A 22,407-nucleotide genomic window follows, 5' to 3' on the forward strand; every position below is an offset into this window, starting at 1 on the left:
ATAATATATATATAATTTATTTCATCTTTATTTAAGAGCAGTATGGCCACTGTAAAGCAATCCTGCTGCTTTAAAATTGGGACCTATACAGTTACCTATAATAAAAGCTCATTAATATAGGAAACCAGGAATTGATAAAACAGCTTGGGAGTGAAGAAATAACCGCCTGATACTGACAACAACATTGTTGCAAGGTGACTTCAGTGTGGATTACAATTAACCTTTGTAATCAATGCTCATTGTTTTGCGCTGCATGCCGCCGTTGTTCGTATTTATTAGTATTTCACCATTACTTCCTTCTTAGCAGTCTATTTGGTTATTCAAAATTGTTCCAAAATAAATAGTGGCCACTTTGCAGCAAATCACATCTCGTGATATATGAAAAACAATGTAGATTAACACGTCCTTTATACAAATCAATGGAAGGCACACTGTACATAAGCGCGCACACGCATTTCTTTCAACCAACAACTAAACTTTTGGTTGCAAAAAAAATGAAAGAGGAACTTGCTGCAATATTCACTTTCGATTCAGAACTGGCCGCTACAGTACTTTTCCACCACTACATGTCCTCGGCCTGACAGCCAGCATAGCTCTACAAACCTCATCCAAGCCCAGTCTGTCATAGACCAGCCCCAGGCTGTGACTGGATATAGAAGGGAGAAGCAACATCGTGATGAGCTGCTCATCTGTCGCTCTGCTCTCTCCTCCAATTAGCATTCTCCCCGTGAGCGCCAGAACCCACTGGGTCCCGTGAGCGCCAGAACCCACCCTTGACAGCTGTCACCAGAACAGATGTCTTCATCAGGAGATTTCCCCTCTACTTGTGATTTGATGACAACTGAAAAAGTTTAGATTTCCACTTACTTTCTGTGTCAGAGCATAAAAGGAGGAATCTTAACAGGGCTAAAGAAAGCAATAAAAACATAACATTGAGGTTTTTTTTTAAAACTAGAAAACTGCTTTGGAGTTGGAATTTAAAGCAGAACCCCAGTATTATCACCCCCTTGCAGAGATAGACCCACTGCTTTCCGACACTTCCACATGTGTCAGATAGCGTGTCCTTGCTGGGCCCTGTGGTTCTTGCCAACGGTCACTGCTGAACCCAGTACATAATATATAGGTCAGTCACTGCAGAACCAGAACTGCTCCAGGAATGGCAGTTTAAAGCTGTAAGCTTAAAAAGGAGAATTATGAGGTGAGTGATTTTCACTCAGCCTCATAATCTGAGCCGACCTGTGACAATGAGACTGTCACAGGTCGGCTCAGTAGATCGGGAGGTGAGCGAACACATCGTCGCTCACTTCTCGATCCTGTGCCGGCAGAGAGCCGTGACAGGGGAGGGACTGGATTCCCCCCTCCCCTGTCCGATCCTCCAGCGCTGACTGGCGGAATGGACAGGGCGGGTACAGCTGGCTCTGCCTCTAGATAGGCAGAGCCAGCTGTCACTCACGCAGCTGGGTGGATCCAGACACAATTGTCAGGATCCGTTCCGGCTGCGGCGTCTCAGTATACCGCGAGCTGTAGATCGCGATATACTGAGCTTTGGGTGATGGGAGGACGCTAGTTTGTGTCCTCCCGTTACCCTAAGGAGAACTATGGGGAAAAGCCCTGACCCCATAGTTCTCCTTTAAGGACGGTTGGTACAGATGGGTAAACGACGACCCTCCCTCCTACCCAACTGCTCGGTTTGTGAAGCGAACCAACAGGTTATGCACAGAGTCATGTACAAGTAGCTAACTAGCTATAGAATTTCTACATTCTTGTTTTAAACTATTGTGTGGTAACCCAGAAGGCAAAGGAATGTCAAGGATTGAAAAACCTCATCAGCCTCACACGTTCTATGTCAGAGTCTTCACATACATTCCAGAACATGTTAATCATCGGCTGTGAACTATCCATTCTGGTATTTAAAGGGAAAGTTACTACAACAAGAAAGTACAGAAACCTCTTCCATAACTCATGCAGCATATTACCTGTACGCACTAGAAACATTCTGGCCCAATTAAAGCTGCCCATACACCTACAGATTATCTGCAGATTTTCTATAGTCAGAAAATGTGCAACAGATTCCTCCATCTACGCTAAACTCTGTGGATGGAGGAATCTCCCACTGGGCCAAGCTTCAGTAATCTTCCTAGTATCCCCCGCTGGCTGTCAAAATACCTGAACAATTCCTGCATCCAATCAGATCGTTCAGGTATTTGAGCCAGTGGGGCCGACTAGCAAGATAATGAAGTTTGGCCCAGTGGGAGATTCCTCCATCCACACAGTTCAGCGTAGATGGAGGAATCTGTTGCACTTTTTCTCCATCCGACCGTAGAAAATCTGCAGATAATCTATAGGTGAATGGCCAGCTCAATTCCCCATAAAGAACATTTTTAGCCAAAAAGTAGCTCCCTAAGGCCGTTTTGGGCGTTTTGTAGCGCGTTCGAACGCTCTGCAAAAACGCTCAAACACCGAAATCCCATTATTTCCTATGGGCATGGTTCACACCTGGGCGTATTACAGGCCCTATGAACGCGCTACAAAAACGCCCTACGCCCAAAGAAGTACAGGAGCTTCTTTGGGGCATTTTTGTCGCGCGTTTCCATTGGGATACAGCCAAGTAGCCCTCGGAAACCGCACGTCACACGCGCATATTCGATACGCCCAGGTGTGAACCTAGCCTCAGACAAAATGGCTGATACATATTAGCTGGGCAAAGAAGAACAGGAAACTAGAGGAGCAGCAGAGAACAAAAAGCTTCCTAAAGAATCAATGAAAAGGGGACCATCTAAAATGTGGCAAAATTCCATTGCACTAGCCACGCCTGTAAGGCCACATGTACTGTACTTTGTGAGGACTGTATGCACAATCTCTGTGTGTACACACACACACACACACACACACACACACACACACACACACACTTCGATTTGAGGGCCCTCACGGCATGGAGAGAGGCCTCATCTCCCAGAGGAGCCAGCCCCCCTCAGAAGTCAGATCGATCCAATTACTTGCTGCATGTGTTGCCAGCCGTCTCCCAGCCCCTGGGGGCCACTGGTCACAGGTCGCCGTTTATCACTGTCATCAGTACACCCTGGACTCTACTACTTTAACCGATTCTGTTATGCCAACTGGAATAACTTGACACATAAAAAAATATCATATATGTAAAGACATACAGAAGCATCAAATCTGGGCAGGGAGGAGTAGCTGTGCATATGCCTTCATTTAGCACTCATTCTATGCTTCACATTCAGGCCAGAATCCCCCTCTCCTCATCTCCATTACATGGGGGTAGCAGGGGCATTCCCATAATGAGGCAGCCTGACATCTCACGGGGGGGGGCTACAGCACAGGCAACTAACAGTTCAGCCGGCAACGGCTCCCACCCGGTTGATAACTCAGCCGCCTCCTGCTCGCCCGGCTGGCAGCTCTGGCCCCTTCTCCTGGCCACCTCAGGCGGTGGAAAGTTAGGGGCAGCCCTATGGAGTAGTGTTTTATAGTTCTTATAAGAAAACTGGGAAAGCTAATAACATTGCTGGAGATTTCTGTTCAATGCACAGAAACTTACAAAGACATGGGATTTCTATCACGATACACAAGTATGTTTCTTACAGAAAATAACCTTAGGATGAATGGGGAAAATTTCATAAAAAGATTTAAAAAAAAAAAATGAAACTAAAAGATAAAATAAAAAATAAAACTAATACAGCCACACTCATGTGGCCAAACTAATGTAGACACACATGAAAAAACTGTTCTTGGGTCTAGATATACTTTATTGTTCACATCAACATCTCAGTGACCGACTATGGCATGATTATTCTTAGCCCTTGCAATGGGCTAAACCCGCAATGCAAGGGTTAAGCGCTCGTTTTGTTCTAGGTACAAAAATAAAATAAAAAAGTTGTACTCGCCCAAAACTCTTAAGGTCCCCACACACCTTACGATAATCGTACGATAAAAGCCGTAGGGGCCGGTGTGCGCAAGCGCACACTGCCCGTTCAGCATTGCGGTCATCAGAAGCCCGCCCCTCAGGGGGCGTGGCTTGCGATCGCAAGTACGATCTGCCTATACAGATCATAAGTTTTTTTAAGTACCTTACAACCATCGCAAGACAAGAATCTTGCGATGGTTGTAAGGTGTGTGCCCAGCCTTACTCGGCTGGCCAATACAGCACTCCCTCCAGCCTCTTTTCTTACACTGCAGTGATAGTATGTCCCTCAACGTCATCACGTCCTATACACAGTGAGGGGAATTTATCAAAACTTGAGCAGACAAAATCTGGAGCAGATTTGCACTTGAACCAATCAGCGAGAAGCTGATTGGTTGCCATGTGCAACTGCTCCAGTTTCTGTCTGCTCCAGTTTTGATAAATAGGCAGCGTGCGACCCCTTCTACTGTAAGGTCGCACGACATTCATCTTCCGAGCATGCTTGAAAACCTGCCGAAAATCTACGATTTTCCGCTAGTTAGTGGCGTGCTCGGAAGACAAATGCCGCAAGGGCACACTGCCCGCTCAGCACTGCAATCATCGCAAGTACGATCTGCCTGTCCAAGATGGGCAGATTGTACAAAATTTTAATTACCTTACAACCATCGCACAACGAAAGCCGTGCGATGGTTGTAAGGTGTATGGCCACCTTGAGTGGTCTCACTGGTCTGAGCTACGAGGATCAGGTGTGTATAACTAATTTTTTGCACCTAGAACAAAACAAGCACTTAACGCTTGCGGTGGGACTATCCCCGCACTGCAAGGGTTAAAAAAAATGTTTACCTGGAGGTCTTTATCTCAGAATAGTGCAAATAACAGAAGATCTAGGTCCTACAGCACCAGTCCGGCGGTGGAGGAGGCCAAGCAACAGGTAAGATGATTACACTGCTGCTAAAAGGGACCCTGCAGAGCCCAGCATTGATTCTGCACAGCCCACCTGAGAGTCTCGAGTGGGCTGTGCAGGATCTGGAGGGCAGAAGCCAGATTGGAGGGGGCAATTCCATTTTCCAAAATTTGTCTGGGAAAGTGCAATTAACCTTTAAAATTGGACAGCTGAAGACCAGAACAACGAAGTCTGGTCTGATGAATGTCTACGGAGGAACCAAGATGGTAGTCCAGCCAACCAATCTGATTTCAAAAGGACCACCTTTGGGATGATTAAGCATTTTGAATGTAAATGTGCAGCTTACAAATCTCCAGGAAATTTTGTAGTGCAACGAAAAATCTCAACGGAATGTTTGAGAAATGTGAAAGCCTTTCAATGAATTGAAACTCTTTTGAAAGCAAAGAGAGGCCCTACGCAGTATTGGCATAGCGTTCCTCAATGAGCACACACTATGAAGAGATTTTGGGCTCACATTAGCCTCTGTGGTTTGGGAGTATTCATGAAATAATCGCTACAAGCAAGCTACTATAAAGTGCTCTGTACACTGCTGACGAACAATGGTAACAGAAGTAAAAATATTGCAGCCACATACACACTGCCTGGGGGCAGAGCTGGAGCACAGGATAGAAAGTCTCACAGTAAGCGGATTTTCTTTCTTCTGAGAAACATACATACGGAAATACAAAAAATGAAGTTTCAAGATGTGTAAAGTCCCTTGCTGCTGACAGTAAGAGCTAACCACAGAGCTGACTTTCACATCCAGTTCCTGACATCGCTGACACACACACATACCATTCACAGACACCATCATGGAGAATGTCATTTACTTCCAGCTTGCTACAAAAGATACACACAAGAAATCAATCATCAGCAGGCTTATGGGACTTGTTAGTAAATAGGTCGATCAGTTCGCTTGTATAGAATGATCTCAAAGGATTGATGTCCACTTCGTTTAAGCCAACCACTCTACACTGTGCAAGAGCGAAACATTAAATGCATGCTATTAAATATAAAGATCATGGATAATACATACATGTGCTGCATGCCTTTCAATATAAAGGCCATGGATCATTCATACATGTGCTGCATGCCTTTCAATATAAAAGGTCATGGATCATTCAGACATGTGCTGCATGCCTTTCAATATAAAAGGTCATGGATCATTCATACATGTGCTGCATGCCTTTCAATATGAAGGTCATGGATCATTCAGACATGTGCCCTTTCAATATAAAGGTCATGGATCATTCATACATGTGCTGCACGCCTTTCAATATAAATGTCATGGATCATTCAGCCATGTGCTGCATGCCTTTCAATATAAAGATCATGTATAATTCACACGTGTTGCATGCCTTTCAATATAAAGCCAATGGATAATTCACACGTGTTGCATGTCTTTCAATATAAAGATCATGGATCATTCAGACATGTGCTGCATGCCTTTCAATATAAAGATCATGGATAATTCACACGTGTTGCATGCCTTTCAATATAAAGGTCATGGATCATTCATACATGTGCCCTTTCAATATAAAGGTCATGGATCATTCAGACATGTGCCCTTTCAATATAAAGGTCATGGATCATTCATACATGTGCTGCATGCCTTTCAATATAAAGGTCATGGATCATTCAGACATGTGCTGCATGCCTTTCAATATAAAGAGCATGGATAATTCATACATGTGCTGCATGGATTCCAATATAAAGACCATGGATAATTCTACATGCGCTGCATGTCTTTCCATATAAAGATCATGGATAACTCATACATGTGCTGCAGGACAGACAAGCATGCAAGTCCATTTATCTTTAGAAATGAAAGCTATTTTATATATAATCAGGTAAACAAAAGAATGGGCTGTTCACATGATAGGATCATTGAATTAAATAGTCACACAATTTTGTTAAGATTCTCTACTCCTTTAGTAAATCAGCCTCTCCAGTTTCCTAAATCAGCATTATACAGGATTTATAGAGCGCCAACAGTTTGTGCAGCGCTCCACAATATAAGGAAGACATTACAGTTACAATAAGGTAGGGAGGGCCTGCCCGTGAGCTTACAATCTAAAAGGGAGGGACAAGTGATACAAGAGGCGGTAGCTGTGTGGAGATGAATTGTTTAAGATTGTTCAGTGGTGATAAGCTTCCCTGAAGAGATGAATCGGACTATGGGATCTATTTAGAACAAATTAGCAGAGCCATTCCCTCTACGAAACAAGCGCTCTGTGTGAAGAGACGCAAAAACGAATGTTCTTAGATATATTTTCTTTTCAGGCTAAATCTATGTAATGTAATACTGCATTATGGCCACTAGATGGAGCTGTGGAGCATAGGAAATACTTAGTGACGCTAAGCTCAGGATTTAAATCTTAAAAATACATTCAAGTACCTCAACTATGAACAACAATGTATCTTATTTGTGTATCCTTCGGCTGTAGATCCTCCAATCATCTCTGAATTGGTGCTGACAGTCTCCTTCCTTCTGGAGCATGGCTACTTTTGTTCTCCATGGTCCCTGTGTGTGTTGTAAAGTAGTCACCGCTCCAAGCTCACTCCCGTGATAGACTACAATCTCAATACTAATCAGTAAACGAAACACAAGATTGTAATCCATCCCGGGAGTGAGCTTTCCTTTGCGCCACCTATTGAAGTGTAGCATTACATTACATACGTTTGACCTGAAAAGGAAATATACGATTCATACGAAAAGTCAGATCAGAACATTCAATAATGCCATCAAAGACTTGTAGAATGTCGTTTAAAATGTTGTTTGCCTTTAACATTCGATTTTGCAATGAATAGATTTTCCCGGAATGAAAACCATATTCACTGCTAGAATTTCTTTCATGAAAAATGTTCCCCTCGCTCACTGCAGCCTAAAAACAAACTATTTGACCCCAATAACTATTTGAAAATTGGATGCAGATTGCGAACACAAACTACTGGTGTATGGACAGCTTTAGTCTTTGGTGTAATTAAAAGAAAACCTACCTACTGGCTGTATAGCCTGCAATAGCCTGCGGGACGGGCTCATTAATACAGAGGCCATTTTACATCCTTTTTGAGCGTGGGCAAAGCCTAAAACATGCCTGCATCAATATCTGTAATATAGAAAGTAGCCCTTGTTCACAAAAGGTGGCCAGGAGGTAGTAAAAAAATAGGCAACTGATCTGTGTTTTTAACAGTCCCCCACCACCCTTTGACAAGATTGCACTGCAGCCGGACAGAGCTGTACACATTGCCGCGGCTGAAAAGCTTTGCGTCAGAAAGTAGACCGCATGTGGCTTACGGCCGGGAGGTGCCAACTGCAATTATGTAAATGGGAAAGCACCACAACTGTGTTCTGTGGTTCCATGTCAAATTCCACTTGGAATGAAAGGGGGGAAAAAACACCCACAGCCAATCCACGGTGGAGCAGTGGATTCTAGGTGTTCAGAAGTTATACTGCTACCTCCTAAACACCACAAAGCCGCTGCTCCATCGTCTTCTGAAGACTGACCAACCGTGGACTGATTTCCAGAGGAGTAGTAAAGTCTGTCAGTGGTCTGAACAAGGCCCAACAGCTCGCCACACACATCTCTGATTGTACAATCTCCGTTCGATCTACCAACAAGTATGAAGTACAAGAGCCCACTTAAATTAATATACACTATATTGCCAAAAGTATCGGGACGCCGGCCTTTACACGCACATGAACTTTAATGGCCTCCCAGTCTTAGTCCGTAGGGTTCAGTATTGGGTTGGCTCCGCCCTTTGCAGCTATAACAGCCTCAACTCTTCTGGGAAGGCGTCCACAAGGTTTAGGAGTGTGTCTATGGGAATGTTGGACCATTTGTGAGGTCAGGTACTGATGTTGGACGAGAAGGCAGCTCTGCCATCTGACATAACAGGAAGTGTCAGATAGCAGCAGCCACGACTCTGCACACACTCTGCACACCGGTGACTATTCGACACTGCCTGCAGAAAGGCCGGTATTACTAATTCTCCTCTAACAGAGTAGCTTGATCTGAATGGGTCCCTTTACGATAAAAAATGCCTGCACAAATAAAAGGGATCAAAGTGTAAACTCCAAGCTATAGGACTATAAATCCCAGCAATACACTAGGACAATACAGGGGGGCTGTGGAGGTTCTCAGGAGGGGTAGAGGTGCGGGGGTAAACAGGCACCGCGTGGGTTCCCAAGAAGGTTGCCGCGAGGTGCGCAGCAGGCAAGGGACCTCACGGCAGCCACTTCAAATGAAGAATTGAAAGCACCAGTATCAGGGCACTTTCACTCACTAATAAAGAGAATTCTAGAGCAAAAACAACAAAGGTATACAAAATAAAAGACACTTGAATTTGTATGACAGACATTAAAGATCTTCCTGAACATTTTCCATATATATGTGTTGGTTAGATTGTTAAAACAAGTGATCAGATAAAATCAGGAGATGAAAGCAAACCCCTACTGCGAAAAAAAGCTGCAATTTACGACCTCTTCAGAAGATGGCAGCTGCCTGACTTCAATCATCTCACTGTCACTGACCTTTATCTAGCAGGTGTGTGTGTGTGTGTGTGTGTGTGTGTGTGTGTGTGCAGTAAGTTATAAGGAGGTATCCCATCACGAATCTGGAATTCCATTTTTTAAATGCCAGTATTTTAAATAAAATACCACTTTAATTAAATCATAATTCCCCAAAGCCCATAAGGCCTCATTCACACTACTAAGAGCCGGCCCATACAAATCCGTGCGGCGTGCACGGCCATTTAGGGCTGCCACTGGGAAGGACCGGTGCTGCGTGTGATTGTATGCAGCAGCCTGTTCTACTCTATGGGAGTATGTGGCCGTACGCCGCTGTACAAAATCAAATAATTAAAAAAAAAAAAATTAAAGCATTTTAAAAAGGGTGGAAAAAAAAAAAAAAGTAATTTTCGGTCTGACAAATTTTTTCATTTTGGTTTTGAACCAAAAAACATCATTCCGGAGCATGCGTAGTTATAACCCTCCCTTACGCTATCCAAAAATCAATAACGTTTTGGCTTCAGTTCTACTTTAAATGAACACTAGATAGAAAATGAGAGCCAATCAGAAGACAGGCTGTGCCGTCTGATGGAATTTAAAGCCAAGAGTCTCCGATTTGGTTTCAAAGTACCTTTTGCTTTCTACTTTCTAGTCGGGTTTGCTCCTGGAAGGGTTAAGTTTCCTCTTCTGACTGACTGCTTCTCTGTGTGTATACTTTGGGGCATTTGTTTAATCATCTCAGGATTCATTGAAAAGTTTCATGCCTCGCATGGCTAGTTATTATATAACCTCACTACACTGCCATGTATTGTACTGTGGTCCTCTACTGTCAGCTAAGAGCTTTGATAATGTCGAGCTGGCATATGTCCGTGCCAACATCCTGTACAAACATTTTTTTAAATAAACAGAAGAGTTACTTTGGCTTCGTTTGCTTACAGTCAACGGATGATGTCACGAGAAAGGCAGCGGAGCCGCTGATTTTGAAAACACGGGATAATACTAAAAGTTACATAGAGGTCACGGGGCAGTACAAAGGTCAGCGCTGTCTGAGGCTGGAGTATACGTTTACTTCCTTCTGGTATCTCCTTGAAAGGAATTTTTATACACAGTTATATACTCTGCGTTTAAATAAAGTTAAGTCGATTAGTTGATTAGTTGTTGCAGCCCCATTTCATCCGGTGGGATAAGGTATGCCACTGGGTTCCCTCCTGGGTCCCCTCCTCTCTCCTGCAGCTTTCAGGCCCTTGGTCTCTGACAGAGTGCCCGACTTTTCAGAGAGAACGCCCCTAAGATGGTACAACCGGTGCGGTCCGCACCCCCCTTTTGACGTCTCTGCCTAGACACCATTTGTTCTCACACAAACCTATCAGGAGTCTGTTAGGCACACCCATAACATCATTCCTGCTAATTAGTGGATTACATTACCCACCTCAACATGTTACACCCCCTTCCTGTCCAGGCCATGCGATAGTTAGACTGACAATTACTCAGTGATGTAACCGTATACACAGATGAGTTCATTATCATTTGTCACCCATAGACCTTTTTTGGTGGTAGTTAAACTTTTTTTTTGTTATACTTTCTTTTTACCTAATTTTGGAAACAAAATGTTTCTTTGTTAGTAAACACATCAACTGGATATTCTTTCTTTGTGAATCTAAACTCCGAGCAAACATTAACTCGCTCAAATACATATTTGGGAGCCGTTTTAACTTGCAAAAGGATTTGTATTTCTGTCCATCCACTTCTAAGATTCTCACAGCTCTACCTCGCAGCACATCCCTTTGCGACAGCACAGGAGGCCCAATTTGTCTCGTTAGTGACAAAGGCTAGAAGAATGGAAGGTGCCTGGGCGCTGTCCTATGTATGGAGGTCCTCTGCTGCGTCTAATTGGGACTTATTTCCTAAATAAGCTCTGAGCTTGGTAGTAAAATCCTAAGTAGCAGTTCCTGCTGCACATATGTCAGTCTCCGTCAATGTTAAACAACGTGGATGGAAGAATCTCCTGATGCCAGCCATTGTATTCAGCTGCCCCGGGAGCATCTGATTGGATGCTGGGAAATTTTTGTGGAGCGGAGGGGTGCCGACAGGGCTACCCATGGCTTGAATTTCAGTTGGTTCATCAGGAACTGTCAGAAACTCATCCCATGTTTGGTTTTTCAGAGTGATGGCACAACTGCCATTTACTACTTACATACACATGAACATTTGCACTTGGCACGCTCGCACTTAAATCTTCATACTAATAAGGATGGGGAACGAACACAATTTACAAATCCAAAAATATGAAACACGGATTTAGGGCCCATTCACACCACATCCAGATTACCTCCAGACCAGACAGTTTCCGGACCCAAATGCATCCCTATGCTATTTCTGGCCTCTGTTCCCACCAGCGCAGTCCGTTCCAGACCAGAAAAATACTGATTGTCCTATTTTGTCTGGTCTGGAATGCACTGGAATGCATCAAAACAGTATGGAACGCACCTGAAAGACCATTTTTTAAAATGACAATCGCGGCAAAATCACTGCAAAACTGCAATGCACTATGTTCCAGATCTGGTCTGGAAAATTGTGTGAACCCAGCCAGATGCTGTGCGTTCCGGCTCGATTCTGGCTAGAACGCACTGCATCGCATCCGGCTCACTTTGTGGGGCAGGAGGGGGCGTGGCGGGCCATTGAAGTGAATGGCATCATAGCCACGCCCTCCGACCATAATGCGATCGGCCGCGCGGGATCGCAAGGCACATTATGCCTGCGGTCCGGTGCGATCAAAATAGTGCTTGCAGTAGAGATCTTCGGCCGGGAGAAGAGGAGAGACTGAGGGTAAGTCAATGCAGGAGGCTAGCAAAACGTGCACACGGACAGACTCCGTGGGACACAGAAGTCAGCGCTGCACCAGCGCTGGACAGACTCCTGAAAACTACTGGAAAGAAGTAGGTGATAGGATCAAGAGGCATCATTTAAGGCAAATCCTTAAAGCATTTGGGGGGTATTTTTTTTACTTTAATGCCACTTTAAAAAAGGTAAAAAAAACCAAAAACACCCAGTGCTTTTCTAGAACCCCGCCCCCCCCCCAGGAGCCATAGGCTCCTTCTGCTGTCAAACTGACTACAAGAGTGGGGGCATGGCCGGATGCACGCTGTGTGAATAGGAATGCACACAGCTAGGTGCGGGCACAGCCGTGAGCATGCTTGCACAGGTGCCTCCACAGCAGCCACCTAGCATGGAGGGGGGCTAGCGGTTTGGATACCACTAGAGAATAAGGGAATAGAAAAATGTAATGAAAAAAAAAAAAAAAGAAAAATGGTATGAAATCTCTGCATGTTCTAGATATGAATGGTTCTCTGCACCACTTGGACTGGTGGTCTATTAGATCATAGTACATTGTTGGGTGATGGGAGTCCCGGCGAGAGGGTTTTCTGTTCACCCAACTGAGCCCATGTTGTAATGATTCATTCTTCGACAAGACTGCATATTGTGGATATATTTTGTTTGTACATTGCTACCTCTGCGTCAGCATCTTGGTGTTCTACTTTCCTTTGTCCCTTATTTGCTAGAATGAATACAAATTTTGTGAAAGAAAATCTCAGCACGCTACACTTTTTCCAGCAAGCTTGAATGTAGGGCCATTAGACCGATTATATCTGAATGACATAATTGGCTGAAATGATATAGTTTATAATACCATGCATATATAAAAATGTAAAGTGTTCAGATAGAAGATACTTGAAATGAAGGCCATACATTGCAACAGCAATATTGTCCAACTCATAAGTAATTTCACCAAGCTATGCCAAGCGTGTGTTATTTGCCAGAACAATATTTTCAACCACATGATTATTTTTGATTAACTGGATCTTCTGAAATAACTATTACTGCAAATAATCCTCATAGCTTACGGAATTTAACCTTCGAGTTGTGGCTGTGATTAGCAGGGCTTACACTTAATGGTTTGCTGCTTAGGGTGTAATCATCCTTTAAAGTGACTAGATTGATACACCATGTAATCTTTGTTTATTTCTATCAATTATCCTCTTTTTAACCCCTTCCCCTGTACTTCCCCAGCATGAAGTGCCCAAATGACTGACTGACCAGGTACACAGTACGTGATCAGTTATTTGAAGCTTTTAAAAGCCAGTAACCGCTGAGATCAGTATTGAGGCCTCCAATAATAAAGAAATTAAAGCTTTTGTAAAAGCTTAATTCTACTTTCAATGAAAGAATAAGGCCTTGTTTACACCGAAAGCGTGTGCGTTGCAGAGCGGTAGCGCGTGCGTTCCAGAGCGGTAGCTGCTGGAACGCACCACGATCGCTAAGAAACTTCTCCCTGCGTTTTGGGGCGGGAGGGGGCGTGGCGGTGCATTGAATTCAATGGCACCGCTTCAACTCCACTGGCCGCAGTGCGATCGGACGCGTGGCAAAACTTTGCCAGCGTTGCGTTCCACTGCAAACGCAAAAAATAGAGCAAGCCCTATTTTTTGTGTTTGCAGTGGAACGGAACGCACACGCTTTTTTCGGTGTGAACAAGCCCTTAAGCTTTTACAGATACTTGATTACGGTCAGCGATCGAGTATCTGACAGTGACAACAAAGGCTCTGCTAAATTACTGTTTTGTCAGCTCTGCACACATCTGGCTCTGTTCAGATCCCGATGTGTACAATGATACAATGTTTCATTTTGCTACATATTTCTCTGCTTCCTAGAAATATGTAGCAAAATGAAACATTGTATCATTGTAATAAAAACATTGCATCAGACTTTCAGAAGTCTTTAGTGACATCTGAAACTGACATGCTGCAGGATCAGTGTCACTAAGGTTATTATCGGCTGTTCCTGTTTTAAGCAGCCTAATTATAACCACAAATTGTCAGTCATAGTGGCTGCTTAATATAATAGACAAAAAAGTGTAAAGTATAAAACAAAAGTGTAAAGAAATAAAAATAAAATTTAACAAAATAAAAATTATATACAAATATATTTTTTTCTATAATTTTACAAATTAACCCCTTACAATAATAATCTGCAACTTTGTTTTTTGCCCCAAGGGGTTCATTTTTCTACTTAACCCCTTCATGACGGCATTGCTCAAAGTATGTCGCTGTCACTAAGTGTGACAGTTATTGACAGTTTGTGACATTGTAGGCCACCTAACCACCATTAGGTTTTAGAGAAAATAAAATAAAATGTTAGCTTTTTGTTTTTAGGAGAAGTACAAAAAAAAATCTCTCAAATCCTAGGCATGTGAGGCGTTTCCAAATAAAGAATAAATAAATAAATGTATTTTAATGCATTTTTTTAGCTGTACTATTTCTCTAAAAAAAACAATCAAAACTGGGGAGCAAGTGTTTTTATGTTTATTCCTCTTTTTTTTGTAAAATTCCTCCTTTTTAAAAATATTTTATTTGTCCTAAGGGCAGGGCCGGATTTACGCTCTCTCTCTCTCTCTCTGGTGCCCCAAGGCTAGTTTCCTGAATGCGCACCCCCTACCCGCCAACCCCTCTACGGTGAAAGCAGACCTGCAGGCTGCATAAAAGTGATCTTGGCGACGTCGCCGACATCACTTGTACAAAACAAGCGACGACTTCCCCGCTGTACATTTAGCTCTGCTTGGCCAAAGCAGGGCTAAGTGTAGAAAATAACTACCCACCCGGCGCCTGGAACGACATGTCTCGGGCATCGGGAGATAGGAATTCCACACCCCTGCTGCCCCGAGGCTGGGCCTTGTGCGAAATCATTTAGTCATGAAGGGGTTAAACACTGTTAAACAGATGCATCAAATGCCTGTGTGCATGTAGACCAGAAGTGGAATGCAGAAGAATGCAGGGGGCTGCTAGTCCAATCCAAAAGCACGCATGTATAGGTCAGATCACACAACAGTGCTGCGGTAAAGCATGTGTTGGTGCACTGCCATCCATTCTGAAAGGCACCCCAACACACTATGGTAACCTGCAAGGTGCTGCAACCCCAGCAACTCACTACCATGCACTGCGTTCCCGAACAAAAGGGTCAAGGTATGGTGTGAGCCAAGATGGGGTGTGTTAGCTAAACATTTAAAACGTATGGGCTGCTGTAACAATGCATGTTACTGTGCAACGTAATGCACGCTAACATTTTCAGGCCAGCACATTTCTGCACCATGGAGATGTGAACCGGGTCCGAAAGGGAACCTGCCACAGGAAATAAAAGGAAGACACCTTTTAGTAGAAAGTCTAGCTGCCTGCATGCCCACCCAAAGGCTTTAATACTTTGAGTCACGGACCTGAAATAAGAACTTCAGTGCCCAATAGTCCCTTGCATTGCTGCATGCTTGTTCCAGGACTGTGCTGCCAAATGTACTGAGGCCAAAGACTGTATACCAATCCAATAGCGGAACATCAGTGCCCAATAGTCCCTTGCACTGTGGAATGGCAAAGGTCCTTACAGTAAAATTAAAGAACTCCAGGATTTTTTTTAAAAAAATTAACCCCTGCAGTGCAGGGGTAGCCGAAACGGTTTCTTCTAGGGCCAAAAAGATATACTCACCTGATCCTTGGTCCTACCAGTGACCACTCACCTCTCTCCTTCCCCTGCTCCAGCTGTGGTGTATCCCTTGGCGTCTTTACGTCTAATAGACCTGCATTAGACATAACACCACAGGTCCTTAGGCTGCTGGAGCCTGGGGAAGAGCATAGCAGACAGACAGGACTGAGGATGGGGCAAGTATTTCTTTATTTTTGCTCCTGTGGTTTGTGTTTATAAAAACTACAACTTGTTTCTCCAACCTAATTCTATACTTACATTAGACAATATTAACAGGGAAATTCCACCTTTTGCAAAATAAACAAACACACACTTCCCCATAACAGAAAAAACATGCATCCATTAGTGTTTCGCATTGAAGCCAGTAAAGCATTACAACCAAGATCAGTGGATGACGGGTGCAATGCTCTGGCTCCTGCAGACTCTTCCTCCTATCCATACTGAGGTACAGACATATAGTAGCATGGACGGGAGGCAGTGTCAATGGACTACAAGTATGGTCATTGGGGGTTGCGATCTTGCCATGTCATTTCACGTTACACCTAGGGCTGCAGCTAACAATTATTTTCATAATCGATTAGTTGCCCGATTATTTTCTCAACTAATCTATTGGTTGTCTTAAAAGAAAACTCTCTCTCTCTCATCGACTGAGAATAGTTGCCAACTATTCTCATAATTGATTATTAATCGATTAGTTGTTGCAGCCCTAGTTACACCCTAAATATCATTCAATTAGGGCTTGCATCTACTTTAAAGCTTCACCGATAAGTATGCAAACAAGCTGTTGAAATGAGAGTAAAAGATTGATCCATATGACTCCAAGTAACAAATGGAGGACTAAAAAAAAAAAAAAAGAGTTGCAACACGGTCAGCAGATGGAAATTCCTGTTTCACAATTCACAGAACATGACTGGTTGCAGCAGCTGCCCACCAACTACAGAAGCCTGTGTGTGCAGTAATGTGCTAAGGACCATTTCCTTCACAAACAGGACGTATTTGAAGTAGGAATGGTATCTGCAATAAAGGTCTACATCCGTTTCTAAACTTTCTGCAGATCTATGATGCCCAGAAGGATCACAATATCCCGATGCAAAGAAAGAAAAGAATAGCGGGCATTACGCCTATACAGTGCAAATGCATATCTCTTACTATTTGTATTTTCTCACATAGTACAATCTAACTGTATTATCTCCTTTACATCCACCAAAAAAGGTACGTAGTACATGTGCCTGTCCTAAGGTGGCCTTAAACTGGGAGAATTTGGGCTGGTTCTTGATGAAATTCGCACACTGGGTGCCGCTGTCGGCCTGTATCCCTCAATCAGCTGATCGAGCGAGCCAGTCGGAAAACCTTTGAACGAACAGAGATGGCAGCTAATGAGCTGCTGGCTATTTGGGTATTCTGACAGGCTCTGTTCGGATATTTTGGTCTATTAGAGTGTCAATGCTTCCTCTGACACCACGTCAACGCAGGCATTTGTAGAAGTGATCGAGTGGCAGTAAGTGGCGACCTGCGTTTTTCTGCAGAGGAAAATGGCAGCTCACCGCTAGGGCACATAGAAAAACAATTGTTTGCTATGTGCCCCGTTCACGCCACAATGTGGGCGTCATGGCTGGTGCAAAAATGCAGAATCACTGGCCTTGATATCCCATGTTAGAGTGGTTGCTTTATTATTATACAGGATTTATACAGTGCCAACAGTTTGCGCAGCGCTTTACCTTGCAGGGTCCTATGGAGCCACCTTTGTGCATGCTAGTAAGCTGTGTTTGTCTCCAGAAACACACAGGCACCTCAAGGCAAGTAAGGTAAGCTCCCCACTGCTCCCTTTGCCCTTTCTCCAAGAAGATGGACGGCTGCTAGAGACTGCTCTCCCTTGTGATCTTGTACTACACAGGAAGTTCAGGGAAGGGGAGCAGAGAGTGTTGGATCTGCTCAGAAACAAGATGACTAAGTGCTTGGGCAAAAATGTCAGAAACGCTTTACTGGGCAATGTATATTTGTTTGATTTGTAATCATTATTGAATAAAGTTTGAGAGCTAAATACCACTTTAAATTCCTTTAAAAAGCGCACGTCTAACCTTCTGGAACCTAACCCAATTATTGAAATTGCTTTCACTATATAGTAACACGAGTAGACAGCCAGGACTTGACTTTACATGGAGCCAGTAATCCCATCCCATTCCTCTTTTAGGCCTCAACTTCCAGCAGGAAGCTGAAGGTTTAATGTGGTAACAGAGGGGCCGTCAGCACAGGAAGTGTCATATTTCAGTCAGGACACACCACATGAAGGGATCACCACATTTTTTAGATACTTTTCAGATTCGTTGATAGTAAAAAGGTGATAGGAAGCTAGCACTGACAAATACGCAGGCTGCCACTGCGGACCTCCCAGAGTTTTACTTTGCTGTCTCTGGATTCAGCGCCCAGTCACCCTCCTGAGAAAAGCATGCAGCCAGTAAAAGGAACAACTCTTGTTGTTGCAAACTTCCAAATGATTAGGCACGAACAAATCCTCTGACCAAGCATGGCACCGAGGCACTTAGCATTTTCTGGAAAGGTCAGCAATGGCCGGCTGTATATTTCTCTCAGAAAAGGTTTCCTTTAAAAAAGGAGAACTATGAGGTGAGTGCTTTTCACTCACCTCATAGTTCTAGCCGACCTGTGACAATGAGTCTGTCACAGGTCCGCTCAGTAGATCGGGAGGTGAGCGAACACATACCGGCATTCGCTCACCTCTCGATCCTCTCACGGCTCTCTGCCGTGACAGGGGAGGGGCTGGATTTCCCCTCCCCGATCCGCCAGAGCCGACTGGCGGAACGGACGGGGGAGGGGGCAGGTACAGCTGGCTCTGCCTCTAGATAGGCAGAGCCAGCTGTCACTCACGCAGCTGGGCAGATCCCGGCCTAATTGTCGGTATCCGCTTCAGCTGCGGCGTCTCAGTATACCGCAAGCAGCAGCTCGCGGTATACTGCGGCGTCCCAGTATAAGGCGAGCTACAGCTCGCGGTATACTGAGCCTAGGGTGACGGGAGGACGCTAGTTTGTGTCCTCCCGTTACCCTAAGGAGAACTATGGGGAAAAGACTTAACCCCATAGTTACCCTTTAAAGGGCTACTGTATCTGGGCTAGTGCCTATACCTTACCTCTAGGCTATATAGTGCTGGGCACAACCACACCCTGCTTTCAGCTTATGACGCGAGTGGGTATCCCTTGGTTTGCTGCCCTTGATTTGGTCTTGGGCGATGATATAGGCAGAGATTACAATTAACAATACTGTTATTTTCTTTACTTTGTTTTATTTTTGTATGTTTTGCCCAATTATGCAACTGTTACACATCTTGTCTGACCAATGAGTAGATGTAACGGGTTAGATCAGGCAAATGTTTGTCTGATTGTTTTCTTTTTCTGTATTGTATGAAAACTCAATAAAACTTTTCTGGGTATAAAGGGCTACTGTAAGATCACAGAACTTGTAATGTATTCAGGCACACAAAATGGCTTTGCATGTATAACCTGCGCTCTGAAAGCTGTTACCACAGGCATCGGGAAGTGTAAACGTTACTCTGTTTACATTCAGCTTGTCTGCATCTGTAACTGCAGACAAGGAGTGCTCTGCGGAACGATTTCATCCAATATCTGCCAGAAGCAATGAAATTCAGAGTTCTGCAGCACATTTGTGCAAGCTCTGAAGGCCACAAATAAGCTAGAAGCAAAAAGTCAATACATGCGTTTAGTTACAGCCTAAAAGAGCCCCTCTTCCTGGGGAAAAAATTATCTACCGCCCTGCATCGTCTTCTGCTGTGCCCCTAATTATTTGGAAGTCCATTCAGACACATGGCAGTGAAACTATTAATAAATACAATAAAGCATACCCAGGCATGGGTACTCAGACGCTGGCAAGACATCAACCTACATCTGATGTCACGTTATACATAGCTAGAATCTGTTAAGACAAAGGTTTTTAATTATGATCAAAAAAACAATCTTGTCTATCCAATGCAAGCCGGAGGTTGTCACAAAAACCTCTCCAGCCTGCAGATGCCACTTCTGTCTGTAGATAGAAGTAGGTTTCTGTTCAATGCTGTAATTGTAAGATACTTACATTATTAAAAAAAATAAAAAAACTTGGATGCATGTGCTCCCATTGTTGTTTATAAAGTGATATGTTGTTGACTGTCTTTTGTGATGTTATCAATGCTCCTCTTATTGTACCCTTGATCTCTGCACAACCGATTCTGCATACCTGGCATTGTAAATTGTTTCCGTCATACTCACTGAAGGGAATTTATCAAAACTGGAGCAGACAAATCTGGAGCCGTTGCCTATGGCAACCTATCAGATTCTCTCTTCAGTTTGTTCAGTTAAAGGAGAACTATGAGGTGAGCGATTTTCACTCATCCTCATAGTTCGAGCTGACGTGCGACAATGAAACTGTCACACGTCGGCTCAATAGATCGGGAAGTGAGCGAACACATACCGGCGTTCGCTCACTTCTCGATCCTGTCCCTGCAGAGAGCTGTGACCGTCACTCACGGCTCCCTGCAGGGATTCCCCCCGCTCCTCCAGTGCTGACTGGAGGAACGAACAGGGGAGGGGGGCGGGCACAGCTGGCTCTGCCTCTAGATAGGCAGAGCCAGCTGTCACTCACGCAGCTGGGTGGATCTCGACAGTAATGTCGACATCCGTCACGGCTGCAGCAGTCTCAGTATACAGCGACCGGTAGCTCGCGATATACTGAGCTTTGGGTGACGGGAGGACGCTAGTTTATGTCCTCCCGCGACCTTGAGGAGAACTATCGGGAAAAACACTTACCCCATAGTTCTTCTTTAAGATTTGAAAATGAAAGAGAAGCTAATTGGATAAATTCCCCTCTCTGTCTTCAAGTACTTCTAAAATGGCAGTCATAAATAAAGTCTTTTAAAAAAAAATAAAACTAAGCCTTAAAAAATCCCGAGCAGGGCATTCATCAAGTTAAAAGCATACGGACACCTGGTTTGGGCATCGAAGCTTCTATAACCTCTGCTCATGAAAGGGCTAAATTCATTCTATTTTGCTTCAAAAACCATTGGTAAAAAATAAAATAAAATATACATTTGACCTCACTATATTTTTTTTCACCATGTTGGCTAATTTCTAATAAATGGTCACATGTACCTCACTATCACCTCTGAAGTGAAATGAAAGGCGCAGTCATAACCTATGACGTTCCAGGAAGTTGAAAAGCAAACACAGGATTTATCAAGCTGTGCGGCATAAAATCTCTACAAAAGCCATCTGTAAACTGTGAATTCAACAAAACTGGACTAACCTGCAGCTCGCACCAAGCGACTTCGACCCAAGTCTCCGTGTCCAGTCCCTTGAAAACAGTTTTGAAGGCCCCTCGGCCCAACTCGATGTCAAATTTCAAAAACCGTCCGCTGGGTGATGTTGCCACAGCTTTCATCTCTGCCTCCTCTTCCATCTCCTTTTCGGTCTTTTCTCGGGGGGTGTCCTTACTGGCCTCGGAGACCATTTTGGATTCGCTCTTGCCTTCTTGCACCAAGTCTGTAGCAATCGATACATTGCCATCCAATTGCTGCTGGACCACACAGGAAGGGACCGCCTCCTCTTTGAGGGGTTGCTCCAAAATTCTATCATCCTCAGTAATGTCCACGCTCTTCCTAAAGAATCTTTTTCTTTCATTAGTGCCTGAAGCAGAGCTGGGCTTGTCGGTGCTCTCTATGCTTGCCTGCCTGGCCAAGGAAGAGTCCTGAGGGGCCAAGTTCTTCTCTGCAGAAAATCCAGCTGGTTTATCAGATTCATCAGTAGTAGGTTCTCCGGAGTCAGTAGCCATTTTCCTCAGCTTTGCAGTTCAAATGTACACAAAATCTACAACAGATAATCCTTCACAAATTCTGTAGAAAAAAAGAAAGTAACATTATTACAATCAATCAAGCAACAGGAACGTAGGTGCATACGATCGCAAGTTACATCTACCAGAAAGAGAACTAAAGTGCTCAATGGCAGGATGATAATGATGCCAATCTTCTGTGTATTTTAATATAGACACAGCACACACAACAGTGAAATCAAACCTCTCATAAGCAAGCCAATTAACTGTTCAGGAGGAGTAAAATACAATGTAAACACATGGCAATGCTGGCATGTAAGGATTTCTAGCTATATGCCAACTAAACTATGCAGAAATGACTTGGGGCCATGGTGCAACAACGTTCCACTTCGTTCCTAAACCAATGCTATGCAATCGCCACCTGGATCAGATTAGGGAACAATCCTAAAAAGAGCACAAGTAAAAGCCCGCATTTCAGTTCTGCATCCAACTGTGCTCCTTCGTATAGGAGGATGACGGACTTGATTCGAGCTGGAAAGGTCAGACATGAGAGAAGGTACTAAAAAAGATCCTCGAAAAGCTAGCCATACATGAATGGAGATTGTATCACGGAACAGCAACGTCAGTGTAACCATCTCATTGACTGAGTCACAAGCCCGTAGTAATCTGCCACCGCTATCC

General features: G+C 43.9%; 1 protein-coding gene across 1 annotated transcript in view; it reads right to left on the reverse strand.

The window, feature by feature from the left end:
- Window positions 1-21,745, reverse strand: part of WNK3 (WNK lysine deficient protein kinase 3) — a 108,570-nt gene extending 86,825 nt beyond the window's left edge. The window contains exon 1 of the mRNA XM_018565498.1: window positions 21,205-21,745. Within this exon, the coding sequence (XP_018421000.1) occupies window positions 21,205-21,729 (525 nt within the window). The 5' untranslated portion in view covers window positions 21,730-21,745. The remainder of the gene's footprint in view (window positions 1-21,204) is intronic.
- Window positions 21,746-22,407: the final 662 nt, after the last annotated feature.

This window comes from Nanorana parkeri, unplaced genomic scaffold (assembly GCF_000935625.1).
Source record: "Nanorana parkeri isolate BGI_ZX_2015 unplaced genomic scaffold, ASM93562v1 scaffold854, whole genome shotgun sequence".
Classification (NCBI taxonomy): Eukaryota; Metazoa; Chordata; class Amphibia; order Anura; family Dicroglossidae; genus Nanorana; species Nanorana parkeri.